We start from the raw sequence: 25719 nt of genomic DNA on the forward strand, positions 1-25719 counted from the left end.
TGAACTTTTAGAATTCGAATTTCAGTTCTGTTTTTTCAAATTTCACGGTTTTACGATAGATCGACTCGTATTTTTCAGATTTCTGAAAAATTTTTTGATTGTTACCATTCTAGGGTTTTTCAACTTTTAGAATTCAAATTTCAGTTCCGTTTTTTTAAATTTCACCGTTTTATGATATATCGACTCGTATTTTTCAGATTTTCGAAGAATTTTTTGATTGTTGTCATTCTAGGGTTTTTCAACTTTTAGAATTCGAATTTCAGTTTCGTTTTTTTGAATTTCACCGTTTTACGATATATCGATTCGTATTTTTCAGATTTCTGAAGAATTTTTTTATTGTTACCATTCTAGGGTTTTTCAACTTTTAGAATTCGAATTTCAATTTTATTTTTTCGAATTTCACCGTTTTATGATATGTTGACTCGTATTTTTCATATTTTTGAAGAATTTTTTTATTGTAAAACGATCAATCTATCATAAGTTTGAAAAATATGAGTCAATTTGAAAAATACGAGTTAATCTATTGTAAATTTGATATATCGACTCGTATTGTAAATTTGAAAAATATGAGTCAATCTATCGTAAAACGATGAAATTCAAAAAAACAGAACTGAAATTCGAATTCTAAAAGTTGAAAAACCCTAGAATGGCAACAATCGAAAAATTCTTCGAAAATCTAAAAAATATGAGTCGATCTATCGTAAAACGGTAAAATTTGAAAAAACAGAACTGAAATTCGAATTCTAAAAGTTGAAAAACCCTAGAATGACAACAGTCAAAAAATTTTTCAGAAATCTGAAAAATACGAGTCGATATCTCGTAAAACGATGAAATTCGAAAAAATAGAACTGAAATTTGAATTCTAAAAGTTGAAATACCCTAGAATGACAACAATAAAAAATTTTTTGGAAATTTGAAAAATACGAGTTGATCTATCGTAAAACGGTGAAATTCGAAAAAACGAAACTGAAATTCGAATTCTAGAAGTTGAAATACCCTAGAATGGTAACAATCAAAAAATTCTTCGGAAATCTAAAAAATACGAGTCGATCTATCGTAAAACGGTGAAATTCAAAAAAACGGAACAAAAATTCGAATTCTAAAAGTTGAAAAACCCTAGAATGGTAACAATCAAAAAATTCTTCGGAAATCTGAAAAATACGAGTTGATATATCAAAATGCCCCCTAAATTTTAATAACATTTCATTTGACCCCTCAATTATCTATTCCTAAAATTTCATTGAGAAATTTATAATGCTCTTATAATGTTTAATATCACAATACCCCCTAACTTTAATAAAATTTCATTTAACCCCTTCTAGTGAGTGAGGAGGTTTATATAAATGAAGGAAAGGGTAATTTTGGTATTTAAAAAAAAACATGGGCATTTTTGCTTAGGAATAGTGAATTTGGGCATTGTTGCTTGAAAATAGTGACTTTGGGCATTTTTGCTTAGTAGGAGGGTATTTTGGCCATTTTTGATAATTTCCCTTCCCTATAATTGTGCTAATAAATTGCATACATAATTGTACTATAACTGTGTTAATAAATTATATAATTCTGATATGATTATTGAAGATATCACTGATTTTAGGAGATAAAGATCTTTATCATCCTCGTAACAAAGATGATGCAAGGATGAAAAATGATATTTTCTATTGGAATGAAAAGTAGGATATGTTGCTTTCCCTAAATGAAAAGGAGCACAAACACTCTCATAAATATATGTGATATTAAAATGAGTGGAGTTATTTAAGAACTTAAAATAATAATAATAAAAGGAAAAATAAACCTATTCATTTATCCTTCTTTAAAATACATACTATTCTAATAAAGGTCATAAAACGATGCTACGATGCTCTAATTTGGGTTCGTTATTTTTCCTGCTTATAAATTTGTTATCAATTTGAAACTATTTAACCGCATTTTTATTTGTCGTTATAGGGGAATGTGAAGCTTTACCAAGTCAAATAAATACTGAAAACCACCTAACCTGAGCAATTACTGCAATGAAAAGTGTATTTGCAGAATCAATTGGTCATATTTACCTATAATTAGCCAGAAGGATTCAGATATTCAAAACAACCTTCAATTATCATATTGTTATTATATTTTGTTTAAGACATTGAAAAAATTCTAAGAAAGTACTTTTTTGGTCTCATAAACTTCATAATATACTAAGACATTCAGAAATTTTCTACGTATTACATAATTGGTGATACGTCAAGAACCACGGACAAAAACACAAAAGGTGCTAAAGTTACATATAAGGTTCAAAATTGTTAGTCCCTCTTCTCTTCACATGGGTTTTCTCTTCTTCTGCGATCTCTGCAACTTCTTCCACTTCAAGTAGATCTGGTACGACAATCCAGAGAAGACCATGAATACACATCCCCATTGCTTTAATGACAAGGGATTCCCACTAAGCAGAGAAGACACCACAATGCTCACAAACTTGCGGGTTGTGGTGATGGTGGTGTTAGTAAGGGAGCCAAATCGGCTTATGGTTAGAAAGATGAAATTCTGCCCTACTGCACCGCAGAGGCAATAGAAAAATATGTCCCAGGCTGCCTCTGGATGCTGCTTACAGAACTGCACAGCCTCAAATCCGCTAGCATGCGGCCAACCAAACATGTAGATCATGTTGTATATTGTACCCCATAGATTCATTCCCAACATTATATTCCAAGCACTTGTCTTTGGATACCTATGCAGACAACCCACGGATATATTCTTTAATAAAAATATTTAAAACCTTCAAAAAGAATCAATCTGGCACAGAAAATTAAAGGATATTCAAAGAAAAAAGGAAATGTTAATGTTATAGCAGGTATTTCAACAAAATAGTAGTAAAAGCTGGAAGGATAAAAATATGGAAAAAGATGTCTCCTAATTATTTATTCTGAAACAACATTATGTGTTTCACACATAAACTAGGCTACAACCTTTTCCATAATTTTAGGAATATACAAAGAAAAAGTTCTCCACTAATGCTCTCAAAATAAACTCCATCCAGCCAGCGGATACACGCTACATCAGAATGGGAGAAGTAACAAGCTAGCATCTAGACCAGCAAGAGTATTTAATGAATGAAGACACAAGAGAAATGGTTCTTGAAAATTTTTTATGTTGCAGACATCACTGCTTATCAGCTAAATGAAAAACTGGCAACAAGAGTTTTTCTTTAATTGTGTTAAGACTTTGACAAGGGAGCAAGAAAAAGGCAGAACATTCACAAGGCAACTTCAATGTCATGGATGCTCAGTCAGAACAAAAAGGTTATTGCAAAACTTACCTTGCAGATATCGAATCCTGAGTTGCATTTGTAAATCCATCAAATGCAAGGTTCAGGAAACAGAGCCCATAACCAAGAGGTGCATTTGGATGAGCCAGCTTACTAATAGTCTTCGAGCTAGTCTGAAATCAATCCATAAACAGATGAGGGGCATTAGGATCCAATTTGTAAATTCTTACATTAGGATCAAATTTGTAGAAGCTCACACTGAAACAAGAAGTTATATAATCAAGTAAGTAATGTGTGCCTACCATGAAATAGCACAGTATTTAAAGAGAGAGTATATAGTTAAAAGAAAGAAACCTAATACTGCTATATATATGTCCTCACCTTCAAGAGTGCAAACATAGATACTCCTCCAGCAACAAGCAAAGTACAAATATACTCAGGAAAAGTATATCGTATACCATAAACTAGGGTACCCATCAGCATAACTGCACACAGGTAAAAAATACTGTCAGTAGTTCATGTAAACCATCAGTGACAAGAAATATTTGTTATAAATGTGCAAAAGAGTCAACCATCAGCAAAAAAATATAACTCAAAATGACCATTAACGAAATCTGTTTCAGACACAAAATAAATAAACATTATATAACATGAATATGCTATGGGTCCTGATTCCAAAAAAAAAAAAAAAAAAGAAGACAAAATATTAAAGGTCATCAATAAGGATCACCCAAAGCTAATTCAAAATCCAAAAGGTAGTTTAATGGATGTCATTCCCAATAAAGGAAGAGAAAAGCGAGAGAGCAATACAAATATAGCATCCCAAAAAACTTTTTTCATTAAATAAAACCATTCAATTCTTTAACTCTGATAAAACAAGATGATATTTCCAAGACTGGCTCTTGCATATTTGTCACCTAAGCTAGGGCACGTAAGTAGATAACAATCAAAAGCTTTTTACATCTTTCTCTAATGCAATCAATATGTGGAAGGGTTGGTGACAGAAAAGTAAGTTCATGTAAGATATCATTTGATGGAGTCAGGCTCCATGACCTTCTTCCAACTCCTACTCCAAGAAATTACATCAGATGAGTGAAAGATACTGGCAAATACTAATCATTAATGGAAACAATGAGTCCATCCTATTTTTCATATTTTTACATATAACACCATGTTAGAGAACCAATGCTAACATTAACGACGTACTATGATTACATTTTTATGAATACTGAAAAGTTCCAGTAAAAATGCTGGACTAAATATCTCACCTGGAATCATTTTAGAGGATTTTGCCAGAACCTACATATAACAAGATTATAATTAATACTTGAGATCAATAAAATAACCAGCCTCTAAGATGTTACTGAGTCCATACGTAACATTAACAGAAGTCATGTTTGCCTTACCCACATACCAGTTATTCCTAACAAATTACATAGAAAGGAAAACATGGTCCGGTAAAATCATCTAGGCTAATGTTCTACATCATCAACTGTACATCTATACCAACACTTCCAATATAAATAGCACATCGAAATAAGCAATTTATGCATAATATAAAGTGAAAGAAGACAAAGTTAGGAAAAAACAAATCGAAAATACCTGAGCTGGGTAACTTATGTACTTTAAAGCTTCTATACCCATGGCCGGACCAATTGTATTGGTAATGCCAGCACTCCAATATGCCCACCAAGGAGCACCACCAGAATTATTCGACCAAAGTTTTATCACTGTTAAAATCCATCAAGCACATAAAAAACTGAACTCACTACTAAGCTTCATTTATCTACAGTAGACAACATACAATGCAAGCGATAAAATAAAGATACGAAATCACTCACTTATATAAGACCAGATCAAACAGACCACATTTTGAGCCAAGTTAAGGAATGCAAGGTGCTCAAATCTCTTCCCATCTGGACCGAATCGCTTGGTCGACCTAAACAGTTCAACAAAAATGTTCAGATACGAGAAGGATTCTGAACTTTCTATTCAAATTCAAATTTAACTGAATCGTAAATTTGAATCTATGAAAAATACACTATATGTCAAAGTGAAAAGTCACTTCGGTTGAAAAGAAAGTCTTACATAGTTTCTTGAAGGACACCTTGGTAAATATAGGCGGACCAAATACCGGAGACGCAAAATGCCAAAACCAAGACTCGCCGGAAACCACTGCCATGAGCTTCCATTTGACGTCGCCGGCGAACAAAACCTAAATCTACGGATTGATTTTGTATAACTGAATTTAGAAACGATGGGACGGTGAGAATTATTAACCACCAAAACTGCGTGTCTTCTGCGAAATCGGAAGGCTATTTAGAGAGGAAGTAGCGCGAAGCTACGTGGAAACTCCACGTGGCTGTTTCTTATTGGCTTAAATGACTTCATCTGGCGTTTCTCATTGGCTGCACATGCGTAGACGTGGACCCCATCTCCCAGGAAAAAACCCGTGCTGGAAAACTTTTAAAAAGACAAAAAGGAAGCCAGTTGGGCTTAATCTCCATTTGAGCTAGCCTCATCTGACTATTTAAGCCCATTATTTTATTTTTTCAAATTAAATAAAAATTAACAAAACAAAAGCGAGAATAAAAAATTATCATGAATAGAAAAAATATTATATCGTAAAGATATTAGTTATTAAAATATAAAATATAAGATTGGAAGCATAATTTCGATTTTTTTTATATTTTATAAATAGTAACAATTAATAAATTGTATATTTTAATTTTAATTGATGTCATGGATTTTGCTTGATTCAGGGTTGGGATATTTTTTTAACAATTATGTCAAAATTATTTCCCTATGATGTGATGTCATTTAAAAATTACTGTTATGAAGACTAAAATAAGATAAGAAAAAAGATAAGGCTTGGAGCTGATATAACATAATTACCAATCTTTTTAAGTTAAAAAAGATTAAAAATTACCAATTGGAAGTATCTCTAATTCATATTTACTACTAAATTAAAAGAACATAACATAATTCAATTAAAATATTCTTTGCTATTGTTAAAATATGTTAGAATATATTTCAAATATATAGTTTTCTATGTTAGAATATATTCTAAATATATAGTTTTCTAGATTAGCATATATTCTAAATATATATTTTCTCTTTTTATATTATTGTCTATTAATTTTATTGATTTGTATTTCTTTATATAGAAGATATGATATGTATAAATTCATTTATTATTTCGATAGTTGAATAAACCAAAAATATAATTTATTTATATTTTATCATAGTATGTTGCTATTCATTAGATTGGCATAGTCACACGTGGAAAAATGAATTCATTAGTTCAGATACACTCATACATTCACCTACGTGGAAAGATGAATTTAGTAATTTGGTATGGTAACACTCTCATTTACGTGCAAAGATGAGTTCATCATTTCGTTACACTTACATCATCATCTTGTCATTGGCATTATCAGCTACTAATTTGCATTACAAATTCAATTCAGCAAATTTTTTACCTGCTTAAGTTTGAGGGGATGTTAGAATATGTTAGAATATATTTCAAACATGTAGTTTCCTATATTAGAATATATCATAAATGTATGGTTTTCTAGGTTAGTATATATTCTAAATATATGTTTTCCTTTTTACATTATTGTCTATTAATTATATTTATTTGTATTTCCTTAAATAGAACGTATGATATGTATAAATTCATCTATCATTTTGATAATTAAATATATCATAAATACAATTTATTTATATTTTATAATAGTATCAGAGTCAAGTGTTCCTGTTGGTAATCATTAGATTGATATACTCACACATCACCTATGTGTAAAAATAAGTTTATTAGTTCGAGCACACTCACACCTTCACTTATGTGGAAAGATGAGTTTATTAGTTCAAGTACACTCGTACCTTCATTTATGTGGAAAGATGGGTTTATTAGTTCAAATACACTCGTACCTTCATTTATGTGGGAAGATAAATTCATTAGTTTAGGTACACTAATATCTTGACCTACTTGGAAAGATAAGTTCATTAGTTTAGATACATTCACACATTCATCTATGTAAAAAAGGTTGATTGTAGGATTTGAAAGTTGTGGGCTACATAAGGTGAATCTCATTTGGATTCTAGGATAGTTTTGAGCTTTATAAGATTGTTAGATCGAAGTGATATTTTATCTTACTTTAGAGGTCAAGTTAATTTAACCCAAACAATAGGAACTAGGGGTATTTGATAGAGTTGGCTCTTATCTAAAACATATATGAATAGTAAGTTAATGGAACAAGCACTCCAATAGTTAGAACGATTGTTTCACATCAAACTGATCTTTTATCCATGACTTGTCCTTATTTTGTTATTAATGTCAAATATTATGGACAACTATTGAGTTAATTAAATGAATGTTTCAACTTCCTCATCTAGTTGATGCACAACTATACAAGTTCTTGAACGACGGTTCCACCTTTTAGAATCATCGTTTCATAATGTGTATAAACATACATTGTTATTCAATACTTCAAAGATTTGGAGAATTTTCTATTCATTGAAACTCTGTCAAATTACACTGTGACAACTACAAATACGTCCAAAAGACATTTTGGTTATTTCATTTTATTCGGATTATTTAATTTGGAAATTTATAAAGATAATCAATTGTGCATATTGGTTGTACACCCATTCATTTGTTCAAATAATTAATGTAATGTGAATGATAGGGGGAAAAGCACTATTATAAATTGAATGTCATGAATGACTATGCTTAAATGGTGCATGGTCATTCATACATAATAGTTATGGATAAATCGTGTCTCTAAAAGTTAGGGAGCATGATCTAGAAAATTATAACTACTCGAACGATCATGCATAGGGAATGCATGACCAAATGCAATAGTTATAATTGAAAAACTATATAAAGAAATAAATATTCAATAAACAAAGAGATTTTCTACATACATATAAACACTAACAAGAGAAAGTTAGAAAGAGAGATTATTTTTGTTACTGAGGTTGTTTGTTGTCGGAAAAAAAAGAAGGTTGCCAGAAAACTCATTGCCACATGAAAACCTTGTTGGACTAAAAAGGAAAGATAAGTAGGTTTACTATCATCCCTACCTTATCTTTGATTAAATTTGTAAAACACATTCATAGTTAACAATTTTTTGATGATATGATATGATGTGATGCTAATGAATTTATGATTGAGATATCAAACAACATATACTGAAAAAAGAAAATTACAATATATCATGCTTTGATTAAAAAAAGGGAAATTGAGAAGTTTTTTACATTCTAGTACACTATGATTTCGTTTCAAATGATCAAACATGCAAATATGTGTTTTGGCACTATAGGTTGGACCTAGGGTGATATCAATTTAAATTCCATGTGATAGAGCATCAAGACAAATATTGGAAAGCCAAAAATTAAATTTTTAGATGTTAGTGAATGACCATGCAAATATGTAGCTAATGTTCATAAAATTAGTAAATGGTGTTTTGGAGATTGTTGCTTTACTAATAATAATGATCTCAACCCCATAGGTCAAATTTGGGTGGCTTAGGACCATTTGAAAGTGAACGTGAGGATATTACATAAATTGGACCAAGTTATCCATTGTGAAGCCAAATTGAATGACTTTTCGACCCTTCCTATATGTCTTTTGTGCATGGTTTAAACAATTCTAATGAAAGAAAGCTCTTTTGGGACAACTTGTTGAGACATGCTAGGCTTGTCAAAGAAGATCCATGGGCAGTGTTAGGTGACTTCAACGCCATCAAAAGTTTAAGGGGAAAAAAGGGTGGATAGACTCATGTTAAAGCCTATGAAGGTGATTTGAATAATTTGTGCAACAACTCTTCTCTTGATGATATGAGGTTTATGGGCTCCTTTTTTACTTGGAATAATAATAGTGAAGGACAAAAGAAAATTGAGTGTAAACTTGATAGAGATCTTGTGAACAAAAAATGGGGAGATGTTTTCCCTAGATCATTGGTTGTATTCAAACCAAGAGGTCTCTTGAACCACTCCCCCAATGTTTTGGAATGGGGTATCAACAGTGAGGCTTGGAGAACTATGTTTAAATTTGTAATACCCTCAAGTATATTCCAGGGGTAATTATGTCTTTTGACCCTGTTTTGAGATTTTTTTCATTTAATATATATATATATATATATATATATATATATATATATATATATATAGTTATTTATATATAGATATATAAACAAACAAAAAAAAGAAGTCAAAAAGTCAAAAAGAAAAGGAAAAAGACAAAGAGAAAAAGAGAAAGAGATAAGGTTTAGATATAAAGAGAAAGAGAAGACTTTTCCATCATTTTTACATCTTCTCCCGTAAAGCTCCAGCAGCCAGCCTCCCTTCATGTTCTTTTCTTTTGTTTTGTGAAGCCAAAGGAAGAAATTGAAGAGATATTGAAAGATAAAATAAAAAGAAAAAAAAGAGAAGCACCTTGGAAGCTTTGGTAACCTAAGATCTCCTTCCTTCTCCTTTCATCTATGTTTATATGCATGTTATATGAATATGTTAGTGTGTTTTGGTATTGATTTAAAGTGATCTTGGTGATAAAGGAAACAAAACAAGGAGAAGGAAGCCAACTTACAAAGATTTGGCTTGAAACAAGGTAAGGGATATCATCCTTGATATGTGACATGTTTTAGGCTTTTGGTTCCTTAGATCTATGTTATAAATGTTGATTTTGATGTTGAGGAATGTTGTTTTTCCATTTGGGATGTCTATGTATGTGATTTTGTTCATGGCAGAAAGTTGCAGAATATTTACAGTTTTTGCCACTGAATTCGTCCCATGTTTTGGCTGCCTGATTGAATGAATTATGAGTGCTATTATATCTTGTTGGAAAGATCTTTGAATCCTCTTTCCAATGATATATAGCTTGTATGAATTAGAGATCATTTGGATTGTTAAAGATTGTATAAACCGAAAGGACTGCTTTACTAAATAAACAGAGGAGGCAGTTTTGTCACTGAGTTTATCTCACGTTTTGACTGCCTTATTTATGGAATCATGAGTGCTATTATATCTCGTTGGAAAGCTCTTTGAATTCTCTTTTCAGTTATATATAGCTTGTATGAATTGGGGATCATTTGAATTGTTAAATATTGCATGAACCACAAGGACTGTTTTATCAAATAAACAGGGGAGACAGTTTTTGCCACTGAATTTATCTGCTGTTTTGACTGCCTGATTGAATTAACTATGAGTGCTATTATAGCTTGTTAGAAAGCTATTTGAATCCTCTTTTCAACGATATATAACTTGTATGAATTAGGAACCGTTTGGACTGTGAAATTGTATGAAAAAGAAGGCTGCCCTGTCAAATGAACAGGGCTGTGAACAGTATTTCACAGTTTGGAAAGGAAAAAGAAAGAAAAGAAAGGAAAGGAAAAGAAAAGAAAGGAAAGGAAAGGAAAGGAAAGGAAAAAAAAAGAAAGAAGAGAAAAAGAAAAAAAAAAGGTTGGGACTCAAGATTCAAGGGTCGTCACAAGAGTAATGTCTGGTGAGTTATGAATAAATTTAGATGGAAGCGAAATTAGTAAGATATAAGACTCGCACGCATGCTATAAACTATGAAGGGGCACTTTACACTACACCGCCTGTAGTAGGGCACGTCCGCAGTAGGACACATCCGTAGTAGGACATAGACCTCTAGTAGGGTTTGCTCGCAGTAGAGCATGCTCGCAGCAGAGCTCAATTCAGATTCAGAAACAGTGTAGTGAAAGAAAAAAAGAGCTTGAGCTTAGAAAAGTGTCAAATCCCTATAGTTAGCTTCCAGAAAGTATTAAATAGACACCAGATGGGACAAAGTATGACCCAAATAGTAAAGAGTGAACTAAATTACCCCCTCAATCTCTTATAGAGGTTAGGATGTGAGGTTGAGTCCCAAAAGTGAGTTAGAACAGGAAAAAAGGATAGTTTACTTAATTTTTCCCCTTACTGAGTGTTCTTATCACTTACTCCCTTTTCTTTCCTGATTGCAGGTACAGGTGATCGAGGTAGCTGCGAGGCAGGGTCAGGTCAGCGTAGTTAGATTCGGTTGGAGCAGGTTATCTCTGGTTTATATTACATGCATACAGTGGCATGTTCTTATCGATTTTTGACTTTTGAGATTATGGTACAGTTGCATATGATTACTCCCTGTTTTCAGATGCTTTCATATGAGTTTTCCTAGGAGTATATACATCTTTTGTTCGCTTCCAGATTTTCAGTTTTCTTGGAGTACTTCCTAAACACTTTTAATGATGCATTTATTTTAAAGTATTTTTAAAAAGAAAAAAAATAAAATGCTACGCATATTAATTCGTAACATTTCTCCTTCGATGGGTAGTACTTCTAGGGAGGGATGTTACAAGTTGGTATCAGAGCATGATTTTGGAACCCAAAAGATGTTTTCTAAAACAAAATGGAGTAATCAAAGTAATACAGAGATGAAATACCCTCCAGCCACGTTGACCACCCTCGCAGCCGATCACTGTAAGTTAAGTTTTCATTTATACCTGCTGAGTTTTATGAAACTAATATGTTCATTTTCAGGACCTATGAGTCAAACACCAGTAAATCCCTCTCAGAGGAGCCAAAATGAAGGAACAACCCCTCAGGTACCCCAAGGGGCACTCAGTGCACATGATGTGCGAGAGATTTTTAGGGAGATGATGAGAGAGCACAGAGGTGCTTCTACACAGGGAAGTGAGACAACACATACGCCACCAACTTAGGGACATGATGTGAGGGAGGTTACTTCAGCATCTACAGTAGCCCCAGTGAGGACTCAGTTGCATCCTATTTTCAACCTCTCTAGTATGCACCAACCTCAAAAATTTGATGGTGCAAAGGACCCAATAGCGGCTGAAGAGTGGTTGGAATCAGTAGAGAGTGTCATGGCCTTGTTTGACATGACTGATCAAGAAAGAGTGAGATATGCCACTTATCTTTTCAAGTCAGGGGCAAGAATCTGGTGGAACATAGTCAGAGAGACGGTCAATGTCTCAGAGATGACATGGTTCAAGTTCAGACGTAGATTTGAGGCAAAGTACAAGGGTGCTGATATTACTTGTATCAAGGCCCAGAAGTTTATCAATCTAGTGCAAGGGACAGACTCGGTAAAAGAATATTCTACAAAGTTTAATCAATTGTCCCAGTATGCCCCCGAGATAGCTAGCACAGAAATGGGGCGTATGCAGAAGTTTGTGTACGGGCTGGATCCAGAAATAGCTCGAGATGTTATGACAGGGGCACAACCACCTAGAACTTATACAGAGGCCTTTGATGGAGCTTTGAGGACAGAGGTTTTTGTTAGGAGGAGGTTTAGTCAGACCACAGGGTAAAAGGTTACACCTCCCTCTACCATGCCAGCTCCCCCAATGAGTAGTGGTTCAGCTTCAGTACAGAGAGACCCTCCTCCAGAGCGAGACAGGAAAGGTAAACGACCCTTCCATTTTAGAGGTATGAAAAAGAACTGGAAGAGTGGAAAGAAACAAAGAGTACCTGAGATACCAACTTGTCAGAAATGTGGGAAACACCACAGAGGAGAGTGTTTGACAGGTCAGACAGTTTGTTTCAGATGTCGTCAGCCTGAACATATTGCTCGTTTCTGTACAACTACCCCAGTGAGAGTAGAACAGCAGCAGCCTATAGGAGGGGCTACAACCAGAATTTATACGATCACCCAAGGCCCAACAGAGGCTAACCCATCAGCAGTCACGGGTCAGATTCTCTATCTTGATACTCCTATTTATGTTTTAATTGATTGTGGGGCTACTCATTGTTTTATAGCCAAAGGTTTGCTTGAGAGGTTAAAGTTGTAACCTGTTAGAATAGCCTAGAGGATTATGATTGAGTTGCCTGATGGGGGGTCAGTTATTAGTGAGATGATGCTACTAGGACAGAGTATTATGATTCAGGGTCGACAGTTACTAGTGGACCTGATTGTATTCGAAATGCTAGATTTTGACATGATTTTAGGGATGGACTTTTTAGAGAGATACAGAGCTGAAATTGATTGTAAAAAGAAGAAAGTGAGATTTAACCTAGACTCTGGAGATCAATTCGAGTTTGGTGAAGGTCATATCCGGAGTTTGATGATCAGTATGTTAAAAGCTAGTAAAATGTTGAAAAAATGGTGTACAGGATATTTGGCTCATATAGTGAGCAAAGTTGAGTCAAGTCCAACTATTGAGGAAACACCAGTGGTACGTTAGTTTCCAGATATGTTTTCAAGTGAGTTACCAGGATTAGCTCCCAAGAGAGAGATTGAGTTTAGTATAGAGTTGGCACCTGACACAACACCTATTTCAAGAGCACCCTATCAAATGGCCCCTACCGAGTTACAAGAATTGAAAAAGCAATTTTAGGAGTTATTAGATCATGGTTTTATTAGACCGAGCCATTCCCCTTAGGGAGCTCCCATTCTATTTGTGAAAAAGAAAGACGGGTCTATGAGAATGTGCATTGATTACAGAGAGCTAAATAAAGCCACAGTTAAGAACAAGTACCCATTACCCAGGATTAATGATTTATTTGATCAGTTGAAGGGATCCGTGGTCTTCTCCAAGATAGATTTGAGATCTGGTTATCACCAGGTGAGAGTGACAGAGAAGGATATACCCAAGATAGCTTTCCGAACGAGATATGGCCATTTTGAGTTTGTAGTGATGTCATTCGGATTGACAAATGACCCTGCAGTATTTATGGATTTGATGAACAGGGTATTTCACGACTGCCTGGATAAATTTATTGTGGTATTCATTGATGATATCTTAGTATATTCTTGCAGTCGAGAGGAGCATGAAAAACATTTGAGGTTTACCTTCCAGAGATTGAGAAAGAAACAACTGTATGTCAAATTCTCAAAATGTGAATTTTGGCTAGATAGAGTTACCTTTTTGGGGCATGTGATTTCAGCAGAGGGTATATCAGTGGATCCTAGTAAGATCGAGACAATAGTTGAATGGCAGAGACCAAAGACAGTCAAAGAGGTTCGTAGTTTCCTGGGTTTTGGCAGGGTATTATCGGAGGTTTGTGAAAGGATTTACCAGATTAGCTAGACCTCTTACAACCCTCACGAAGAAAGCAATGCCATTTCAGTGATAAGATGCCTGTGAGACAAGCTTCCAAGAATTGAAAAGAAGATTGACTACTGCTCCAGTGTTATCACTTCTAGAGGAGGGAGTTGAATATGATTTATACACGGATGCCTCACACGGTGGTTTAGGAGCAGTGTTGATGCAACGAGGCAAAGTGATAGCATATGCCTTAAGACAATTGAAAGAATTTGAAACTCGATACCCTACTCATGATTTGGAGTTAGCAGCGGTGGTTTTTGCTTTGAAAATTTGGAGACACTATTTGTATTGGGTAAAATGTAATATTTATACTGATCATAAGAGCCTTAAATATTTCTTCACTCAGAAGGAATTAAATATGAGGCAGAGGCGATGGCTCGAGCTAGTAAAAGATTATGATTGTGATATTAAATACCATCCAGACAAAGCTAATGTGGTTGCAGACGCCCTTAGTAGAAACGTGATGATATCATAATTGACGGTCCAGAGAGAGATGAACCGAGAACAGATTGAGCTCGTGATTGGAGCCTTCGCTAGGTTAGAGATTCAACCCACTCTCATAGATGAAATTCGAGAGGCTCAGACACAAGATGATTAGTGTCAACAAAAAATTCAGAAAGTAGAAGAGGGTCTCGAGGTAGATTTTCAAGTATCGAATGAAATTCTCAAATTTAGAGATCGAGTGTATGTTCCCTAGATAACTGAATTAAGATAGAGAATTCTTACAGAAGCTCATAGTTCTTTTTACACTGCCCACCCTAGGGGTGTAAAGATGTATCAGGATTTAAAAAGACATTTTTGGTGGTCAGACATGAAAAAGGATATAGGTGAGTTTGTTACTAGATGTCTCACTTGTCAGCAAATTAAGGCCGAACACCAGAGACCTGCAGGGTTACTTCAGCCTCTACCTATTCCAGAATGGAAATGGGAGCATATCTCCATGGACTTCATTAGTGGACTCCCTAGAGCTCAGAATGGATGTAATGCTATTTGGGTGATTATTGATAGATTGACTAAGTCAGCTCATTTCTTGTCCATCAAAGATACTTCTACCACAGATCAGTTGGGGAGATTATATGTTAGGGAGATTATTAGATTACATGGTATACCCAGGACCATAGTATCTGATCGTGATACGAGATTTGTATCAGCTTTCTGGAAGAGTCTCCAAAGATCCTTGGGTACTAATTTGGCATTTAGTACAGCTTATCATCCTCAGACAGATGGTCAGACAGAGAGGGTTAATCAGATTTTGGAAGACATGTTGAGAGCTTGTTGCCTAGATCATAAAGCTACGTGGGTAGAAATGTTGCCCTTAGTGGAGTTTGCTTACAATAATAGCTACCAAACGACTATTCAGATGCCACCTTATGAGGCATTATATGGTAGGAGGTGTCGTTCTCCTCTTCACTGGGATAGGATAGGAGAGAGAGATGTGTTATCCCGATCCCTTGGGCCCGAATTGACCCAGAAAATGATTGATGATGTCCAACTGATCAGACAGAGAATAAAACAGGCTCAAGATCGACAGAAAAGCTATGCAGATCATCGACGCCGAGACTTGGAATTCAATGTAGGTGAATTTATATTTGTAAAGGTTGCTCCATTCAAGCATTTGATGAGATTCGAAAAGAAGGGAAAGCTAGCTCCCAGATTTATTGGTCCATATGAGATACTTGAGAGAGTTGGTAAAGTAGCTTACAGATTAGCCTTACCAGCGAGTATGGACCGGATTCATGATGTATTTCATGTCTCATCGTTAAGAAAATGTCTTGGTGATCATTCCCAGGTTGTGAATACAGAAGATATTAAGTTATCAGAAAACCTTAGTTATGAAGAAAAACCGATTCAGATACTTGACAGAAGAATTAAACAACTAAGGAACCGACAGATTCCTCTAGTAAAAGTCTTATGGAAAAGCCAGAAGTTAGAGGAGGCTACCTGGGAAATGGAGCAAACCATGAAGGATAAGTATCTAGAGTTGTTTTTGTGAATTCCGAGGACGAAATTCTTGTGAGGGGGGAAGAGTTGTAATACCCTCAGGTATATTCCAGGGGTAATTATGTCTTTTGACCCTGTTTTGAGATTTTTTCTATTTTAAATATATATATATATATATATATATGGGTGTGTTTTTTTTATACATATATATATATATATATATATATATATATATATATATATATATATATATATATATATATATATATATATATATATATATATATATATATAGTTATTTATATATAGATATATAAACAAAAAAAAAAAAGTCAAAAAGTCAAAAAGAAAAGGAAAAAGACAAAGAGACAAAGAGAAAGAGATAAGACTTAGATATAAAGAGAAAGAGAAGACTTTTTCATCATTTTTACATCTTCTCCCGTAAAGCTCTAGCAGCCAGCCTCCCTTCATGTTTTTTTCTTTTGTTTTGTGAAGCCAAAGGAAGAAATTGAAGAGATATTGAAAGATAAAATAAAAAGAAAAAAAGAGAAGCACCTTGGAAGCTTTGGTAACCAAAGATCTCCTTCCTTCTCGTTTCATCTATGTTTATATGCATGTTATGTGAATATGTTAGTGTGTTTTGGTATTAATTTAAAGTGATCTTGGTGATAAAGGAAACAAAACAAGGAGAAGGAAGCCAACTTACAAAGATTTGGCTTGAAACAAGGTAAGGTATATCATTCTTGATATGTGACATGTTTTAGGCTTTTGGCTCCTTAGATCTATGTTATAAATATTGATTTTGATGTTGAGGAATGTTGTTTTGCCATTTGGGATGTCTATGTATGTGATTTTGTTCATGGCAGAAAGTTGCAGAATATTTACAGTTTTTGCCACTGAATTCGTCCCATGTTTTGGCTGCCTGATTGAATGAATTATGAGTGCTATTATATCTTGTTGGAAAGATCTTTGAATCCTCTTTCCAATGATATATAGCTTGTATGAATTAGAGATCATTTGGATTGTTAAAGATTGTATAAACCGAAAGGACTGTTTTACTAAATAAACAGAGGAGGCAGTTTTGTCACTGAGTTTATCTCACGTTTTGACTGCCTTATTTATGGAATCATGAGTGCTATTATATCTCGTTGGAAAGCTCTTTGAATTCTCTTTTCAGTGATATATAGCTTGTATGAATTGGGGATCATTTGAATTGTTAAATATTGCATGAACCACAAGGACTGTTTTATCAAATAAACAGGGGAGACAGTTTTTGCCACTGAATTTATCTGCTGTTTTGACTGCCTGATTGAATTAACTATGAGTGCTATTATAGCTTGTTAGAAAGCTATTTGAATCCTCTTTTCAACGATATATAACTTGTATGAATTAGGAACCGTTTGGACTGTGAAATTGTATGAAAAAGAAGGCTGCCCTGTCAAATGAACAGGGCTGTGAACAGTATTTCACAGTTTGGAAAGGAAAAAGAAAGAAAAGAAAGGAAAGGAAAAGAAAAGAAAGGAAAGGAAAAGAAAGGAAAGAAAAAAAAAGAAAGAAGAGAAAAAGAAAAAAAAAAGGTTGGGACTCAAGATTCAAGGGTCGTCCCAAGAGTAATGTCTGGTGAGTTATGAATAAATTTAGATGGAAGCGAAATTAGTAAGATATAAGACTCGCATGCATGCTATAAATTATGAGGGGGCACTTTACACTACACCGCCCGTAGTAGGGCACATCCGCAGTAAGACACGTCCGTAGTAGGACATAGACCCCTAGTAGGGTCTGCTCGCAGTAGAGGATGCTCGCAGCAGAGCTCAATTCAGATTCAGAAACAATGTAGTGAAAGAAAAAAAGAGCTTGAGCTTAGAAAAGTGCCAAATCCCTATAGTTAGCTTCCAGAAAGTATTAAATAGACACCAGATGGGACAAAGTATGACCCAAATAGTAAAGAGTGAACTAAATTACCCCCTCAATCTCTTATAGAGGTTAGGATGTGAGGTTGAGTCCCAAAAGTGAGTTAGAACAGGAAAAAAGGATAGTTTACTTAATTTTTCCCCTTACTGAGTGTTCTTATCACTCACTCCCTTTTCTTTCCTGATTGCAGGTACAGGTGATCGAGGTAGCTGCGAGGCAGGGTCAGGTCAGCGTAGGTAGATCCGACTGGAGAAGCTTATCTCTGGTTTATATTACATGCATATAGTGGCATGTTCTTATCGATTTTTGACTTTTGAGATTATGATACAGTTGCATATGATTACTCCCTGTTTTCAGATGCTTTCATATGAGTTTTCCTAGGAGTATATACATCTTTTGTTCGTTTCCAGATTTTCAGTTTTCTTGGAGTACTTCCTAAACACTTTTAATGATGCATTTATTTTAAAGTATTTTTAAAAAGAAAAAAAATAAAATGCTACGCATATTAATTCGTAACATTTCTCCTTCGATGGGTAGTACTTCTAGGGAGGGATGTTACAAAATTCTTTAACTTTTGGGCAAAGCACAATAGGTTTTAACCTATTGTTAAAAATGCTTGGAGTAAGAAAATTTATGGTAGTTTTATATTTAGACTTGTTTCCAAACTAAAGAAAGTTGAAAATGCTTGGAGGGAGTTGAAAAAAAAAAAATATTGCTACGTGTTGGAAAGACTTGAAAGGGTGCAAATTAGACTTGTCAATGACCTTTCAAATAAAGACCTTTGTGAAAAAGAGAAAGAGTTGACTTATAATCTTAGAAGACTTAGTCGGGTGGAAGAATCTTTCCACAAATAGAAATCAAGAATTTGTTGGTTTAAAGAAGTTGATCAAAACTCAAGCTATTTCTTTAAATGTATTAAGGGTAGAGGAAACTAAAACGCTATCAATGACATATGCCTTGAGAATGGAACTTTTACCAAGGATAAAAAGAAGCTAAAAACCAAATTCATCGACCATTTCAAAGGCATCCTAACCAAATCTGGAAAGGTGATTAATGATAGAGAGTTTGTTGATTTGATTGATTTGTGCATTTCTATTGACTCGACCATTAATATGAAAAAAAACTGATAATGGTAGAGGAAATTAAAGACACTATTTTTGCTATGATTAATGAGAAGACTTTGAATCTTGATGGTTTTAGTGCCCTCCTTTTCAAGTCAACATGAGATATTGTGGGTGAAGACTTTTGTGAACCCATTAAGCACTCTTTCATATAGGGTATCTTCTAAATGAGGTTAACTGCATCATCTTAGCCCTAGTTCCTAAGTGTAACAATACATATTGGTTTAAGGATTTTAGGATTAATCTTATTGTAATGTAATTTATAACTGCATCACAAAGACCTTAACCAATAGATTAAAGGGATATTGCCTAGCTTTATTAAAAAGACTCAAGCAACTTTTGTTGGTTGGAAAAGTATTGGAGATAATACTCTCCTTTATCAAGAACTTTTGCTTAACTACCATAAAGAGAAGAAAAACAAGAAGAGATATGCCATCAAGCTTATGGTTCAACATCTAGCTACAGCCAAGCTTACCTGTAATTTGTATTTTTTGTATTAGAATTATCATTTATTTTTTTGGTTTCTATTTTGGTTTACGTATAGTTAAGTTTTAGTTGGCAGGCCTACACAATAATTGCAAAGCTTGATAATTATAAAGGTTGTATGTCTCTCCTCTTGAACTATATCATTGTAGAAACTTTGATAAGTTCTCAATAAGAGATAATAAGTGTTTGTATTTGTAATGTTTGTGCAAGCCTAGGTAGGCTTTAGCTTTTTTTTTTTTTCTTGCTATCCTTCTCGTCAAAAAGGTTGAACTTAGGTTATTCTTGAGCCCTTTTAGAGGACTTTTATATTTTTGGTGCTAATATATACCTTTACCTACCATAAGAAAAAACTCTTTGGAATTGCTTCAATTGTTGGAGTAAAGATAAGGAAGAGAAGAAAAGCAAGAAAAGAGGAATAGAGGTGTCTTATTTGAGAAAACAAAGTCAAATGATTATAGAAAAATAAGATGCAAAGGCAACTAAGTAAATCCTTTTATTTTCAATTATTTTTCAAACAAATGGTAAGAAGGATTTATACTGTCAAAGCCTCATTCCACTACCCCTCACCCTTAGCAACACCACAACCACTCTTATCACCGTCGACAATACTACAATCACCCTTTGGCATCATAAAAAAAAAAAAAAACACCATCATCGGTAGCACTACCATAATCCCCTGTCAACATTAATAATCCTAATCAAACATTCAATCAAGCAGATAAATCTATTAAATGCTCAATCAAACAAACAAATCAATCTATTAAATGTTCAATCAAACAAAAAACTCTTCACATTATTTAATTAAAATAAGCCTAGTTGAAAAATAGATTATGATTAAAATTGCATAATTCTAATGTGATTTTCACTTAATTGTATAGAATGGTTTAATTCCAATAATAGGAATCACATTAGAAGAAAAAAAGAAAAACATAGTATTGTTGTTTCTGCGAGGGTAGAGGAAAGATCTTAAAATATTGGTTGGTGACATTAAAGGTTGGCTAATCAACACACTTGGAGCAAAAGATTATTGACTTTTTAAAGAAAAAATAAAGCTTAGAAAGGGGGAGAGATGATGGATAAATAAACACACTTTGAGAAAAAAGGTTGACTTTTTTAAGGAAAAATAAAGCTTAGATAAGGAAAGAGATAATAGATAAGTAGAGTTTTAGAGACTAGTGAAAAATATGTACAATTTGGGTTGAGTTTCTAGGTATTTTATCATGTAATAGGAAGAGCGGATGAGATTTAATCTCAATCGTATGATTGGAATCATACAAGAAGAAGAAAGGAAGGAAAACAAATACAACTTTATATCTTGGAGGCTAGTGAAAAAAAAGAGTTGTCCTACAAAAAAGAGTTACAACAAGATGAAGATTGAATAAGAATAAGTTGGACTAGTTAAAATTTTAGGAAAAAAAGTTTTTTGTTTTTCTACTATTATTTTTCTAAAATTACAATTAATATTTAAAATTAAATAAATAAAATTACTTAAATATTTTTATTTTAGAATGGTTCAAATGATAGATAGCCCCTAATACTTCTCTAATATATTTTATATAAATATTTTAATATGAGAATCAACTAATAATTAAATATCGATTTTTGTATTAACAATATATATAGTTAATTACTCAAATTTATTACACTAAAGTATAATAATAATTAAAATTGGGAAGTTAATTATTATACCCTTTTTTTACCTCACACATACAAATTAAACTAAAAATTTTTTTACTATACAATTATTGTAAAAAAAAAATGCAAAGTACTGAAAATACTCTAGGATATATATTAGCAGCAAAACCCATTTCTTCCCCTTATAAAGTCGATCATCCAATTTTGAAAGATTCTTCTTCCCTAATTTCAATAGATCTAAAGACGAATCAACATTTTCGTTCAATTTTTTCAGTTGTAAAGTATACATCTAGAAAATGGTAGCTAAGATGAGTAATGTATCAATTATTCTTAGTTATTGGCTTAGTTTCAGATTCTCAATTAGGGGTTGCCATATCTTGGTTGATTTCGATATGTTTATTATTCATTGTTAAGGAAAAAATGCTTGTTTGCCTTATTTTGTTATGTTCTCCATTGAATTTTTTTCACTGGAAAACCAATAACTCAAACTTTTCCATTGGCTTTATGGATTTAGATTTGATTTTGTTAATTAAAATAGTGCTTTGTTAGTTAGAAATGGTTTATGTGTGTCAAAAAATGATTTTTGATGCATGATTTGGTTGATTTGTTGGTTGAGGTCAAACAAATTTTTGTTTTGCAATTAGAAGTATCAAAAATGTAGAAAGTGATAGGCTAACCGACATAGCATTTGACCAGCCACTCAGAAATGCAGAAAGTGGTAGGTTAGTCAACTTGGAACCTAACCTACCACTCAACAATCACATAATTGATGGATTTCATCAATTTTAACAAAAACATTAATGTAAATTATTGACTTCACAGTTAAATTTGTTCTTTTTTACTAACTTAATAGTGGTTTTCGCGTTTTATTTCAAAGACTCAGTGTCAATGAGTGAAACGACAAGTTTAGATTCCATGTTGCCCATACATTTCGAGTCTAGCTGACTATCAAAAGGCAGAAGAAATGTACTCAGATTGCAACAAACCCAGATCAGACAACAAAATCAACCAAATGGGTATTACAAAAAAGGAAAAGCGAAAAAATGCAGCTTTAGTGTCTTATTTTCGCATTTTCATCAGCATTAACCAACACAAACTCGTTTCTATTATGAGACCCAGCAATGAGTCTCCCTCTCGTGTCCATAACTCACCGTAGACACTGAAAAAACCCACACTACCCACTTGCGAAAGACACCTCAGAACCTGGTCATAAACTCAGTCACTCCCTGAAACTCAGTCAAGAGATCCAGGTGACAAGAGTCTGCTCATCAAACTCCCATGACAAAGAAACAAAACCCCAACAAGAAATGATGCCTAAATCTAAAAACGGTCATTCGGTCAGATTTATGGGATTTGCGCAGATCCATGTGGCAAATCTGATTATTTCAGTCAAATTTTTAGTGATCTTCACACCGGAACACCACCGGAGAGAGAGAAGGTGTCAAATGACACGTTAAAAAAATGAAATGTCAGGAAGAAAGGTGACTAGAAATGGAAGTGTAATGTTTTAATTTTTTAAAGAGCGGGTTTTAATCCTAAAATACGATCATAAAATTTTAATAAAAAATTAATTTTTTAAAATTAATTTTTAAAATTAAGATAAAAATAAAATAAATTATTTTTTCATATATAAAATCTCAAAATAATAATTTTATTTTTAACAATAAAAACGAAATTTCCTAGATTGGTAAGGATTTTAATTTTTTAAAACTAATAAATAAAAAAAAAAATAAACTATGGGTGAGAACAAATCCTTTTGCTAATTACGACAGCATCCCTTGCACTTAGGCAAGTGTTATCCATTCGACTTCTTTGTCTCGAGGTTCAAGAATAATTATTTCCCACCCAAGCTTTGACTAAGTGACACGCCCTGTAAGTTGAAAATGTCAATTTTTTCATCCTTAAATTAAATTTGTTAGGGAAATTAAATTAAATATCTCATCCTACCCTAAACTAAGTAAAAATGCCTTAATTTTTATTTTCTAAGCAAAAATGTCATATTTTCAAAGCCTCAAGCAAAAATACCCTAAAAATTTTAAAAATACTAAGACTACCTTTCACTACGTCGATATGAATTCTCATTTTGATACATTTCTCACATCATTCAAATTCTCACTCTCACCTTCATTTTTAGTCAATATTTGATATTATGGATTCGTTCGAAAGAAAGAAAATTCAAATTTCTAAATTCAAACAAAAAAATCACTTTGTGAGAACAAGGTAATTATACGAATTTTAACCCAAAACTTAATTTTATTTGTTAAATCAAGTTCGTATATTATATGAAAGGGGCATTTTAATATTTGATAATATATTAGGGTGTTAAAGAAATGTTAGAAAAAATATATGGACATTTTGATATTAAACAAGTTATAAAGGTTTTAAATGAAATGTTAGAAAAATATAAGGTCATTTCAATACAAGATAATATATGAGAATGTTAAATAAAATGTTAGATAAATATAGAGGTATTTTAAAATTAGATAAAATATTAGGGTGCTAAAAAATACTCCTAAAATGATGGGGCGTTTCGATAATATAATAATATCAAGTTTATATATGTTATGAAAATATAAGAGGCATTTGATATTTTATAATATATTAGATGTAAAATGAACTACTTAAAAAATATAGGGACATTTGGATATTAATCAATAAATAAAATAAAGATTTTCGTTTTAGGTAATGTATGAGATTGTTTAATGAAATATTGAGACATTAGAGGTGACATATTGATATTCAATCACAAATGAGGGGGATAAAAAAATTATGAAAAAATATAAGGGCCATTTTGAATTTGTAAATGTTTATTGTGGATTTTTTTATGATCCATGTTATTTTTTTACTAAAATTCTTTATTATAGGATTGATAATTGAAATAGTTAGGTATACTGTTATTCGTTTCCAAGATGAATGGATCTAACGTAATCATAACATAATGAAGTATATTGAAGATTTTAAAAATTTGATTAAAATTATATCCAGAACAATATTTGAGGGATTTATCTAACTTTTGAATAAAAAGTGAGGTATCGATTCGCTCTGACACTACATTAAGCTATGTATGAAATCAAAAAGTATCAAGCTCAGTTTTCCTATAAAAATAAAAAATGATGAATATGTAGAGGGCCTTATTGACATGTCACAATAGTTATAGGAATGCATTCTAGTTTTTGTTATATGTACCGCAATCCAAGACAAAAGGAAGAAGAAATATGTGGTAACAATGATAGTGAAGTGAAAAAGGAATCCAATAGAGAAGACTTGATTTATTTCCATAATGATGTATTCTATATTGCTACAGAATGAGTTCGTAGAGACAAAAAAAGGGTTCTAAATTGAGGTGACTTTGATAGAATTGAGATGACTAATGTTCCTTTTAATGAGCTAGACTTTGGGGATACGTCATTTGTTAATTATGTATAAATAGTTTCTAGCTTGAAAATCTTATTATGAGTGACAGGAATTATTCTGGAATTTTTTTTTTTGATGTCTCCATTGATCCATTTAAGTGACTATATAATTTTTCTCCACAGTCTTCAACATTATCAAATGGTGCATGATCGATATGAGAGGAGAATGTTGTAACTTGGTGACATTTTTAAATATAAAAAAACACTTGTAAGATGTAGTGACTCAATATGACTTGGAGTAAGGATTTCAATACAAAGTGATGAAGTCAGACATGGGGAAATGAAAGATTAAGTGCTATGATAAGAAATACAAATGGTTTCTATCAGGAAGAAGAGTAAAACCCATTCAAGTGCTTCGAATTTGAAAAATGAATCCCCTACACACACATTCAATAGATCAGATAAAACCATATCACAGACAAGTTAGAGCTTGAGCTTTAAGTCAATTAATGAAGTCAAAGTTTGTGTTAATTGATCGTATTTAGCGATCTAAAGAAATCAGTATTAACATCATCGACAAATATAAAATTGACAAATCATATTCACAAGCTTTGTGGGTAAGAAATTTGGTATTACATTCATTGAGACGCTCATTAGAAGAGTCATTTATGCTCTTACTCGATTAATGTTATAATTGTGCTAATTTAGGAATTGTGACGTATATAGAAACAGACGATGAATATCGCTTTTAGTATTTTTTCATGACATTGGGCTATTTTATTTGTGCATTTAAACAATATCTTTAACATGTTATTTGTATTGATGTTGTTTTCCTTAAAGATCGATATTTAAGAAATTTATTTCTCACGATGGTACTAGATGGTAATATCCAGATCTACTCAATAGCTTTTGGTGTGGGTAAAAAGGAAGATGTGGTGTTGGCTTTTAATAAAGCTTAA

General features: G+C 32.9%; 1 protein-coding gene across 1 annotated transcript; it reads right to left on the minus strand.

The window, feature by feature from the left end:
* Window positions 1-2134: 2134 nt before the first annotated feature.
* On the minus strand, window positions 2135-5536 carry LOC123207089 (UDP-galactose/UDP-glucose transporter 3). Its single transcript, XM_044624344.1, has 7 exons — window positions 5333-5536; window positions 5086-5183; window positions 4847-4974; window positions 4513-4543; window positions 3626-3729; window positions 3296-3417; window positions 2135-2707 (listed from the first exon to the last, which is right to left on the minus strand). Exons 1-7 carry the CDS (start codon window positions 5434-5436, stop codon window positions 2299-2301), a joined length of 996 nt encoding a protein of 331 aa, XP_044480279.1. The 5' UTR covers window positions 5437-5536; the 3' UTR covers window positions 2135-2298.
* Between the last annotated feature and the right edge of the window lie 20183 nt (window positions 5537-25719).

The sequence above is a fragment of the Mangifera indica genome, unplaced genomic scaffold (genome assembly GCF_011075055.1).
Source record: "Mangifera indica cultivar Alphonso unplaced genomic scaffold, CATAS_Mindica_2.1 Un_0058, whole genome shotgun sequence".
Lineage (NCBI taxonomy): Eukaryota > Viridiplantae > Streptophyta > Magnoliopsida > Sapindales > Anacardiaceae > Mangifera > Mangifera indica.

Bases quoted from the DNA above. Each gene is read 5' to 3' on its own strand.
- LOC123207089 (XM_044624344.1), bottom strand. From the start codon at position 5,436: ATGGAAGCTCATGGCAGTGGTTTCCGGCGAGTCTTGGTTTTGGCATTT. The intron at 4,975-5,085 runs GTGAGTGATTTC...GGATTTTAACAG, and splicing joins TTTGATCTGGTCTTATATAA to TGATAAAACTTTGGTCGAAT. The intron at 4,544-4,846 runs GTATTTTCGATT...TGTTATATGTAG, and splicing joins ACATAAGTTACCCAGCTCAG to GTTCTGGCAAAATCCTCTAA.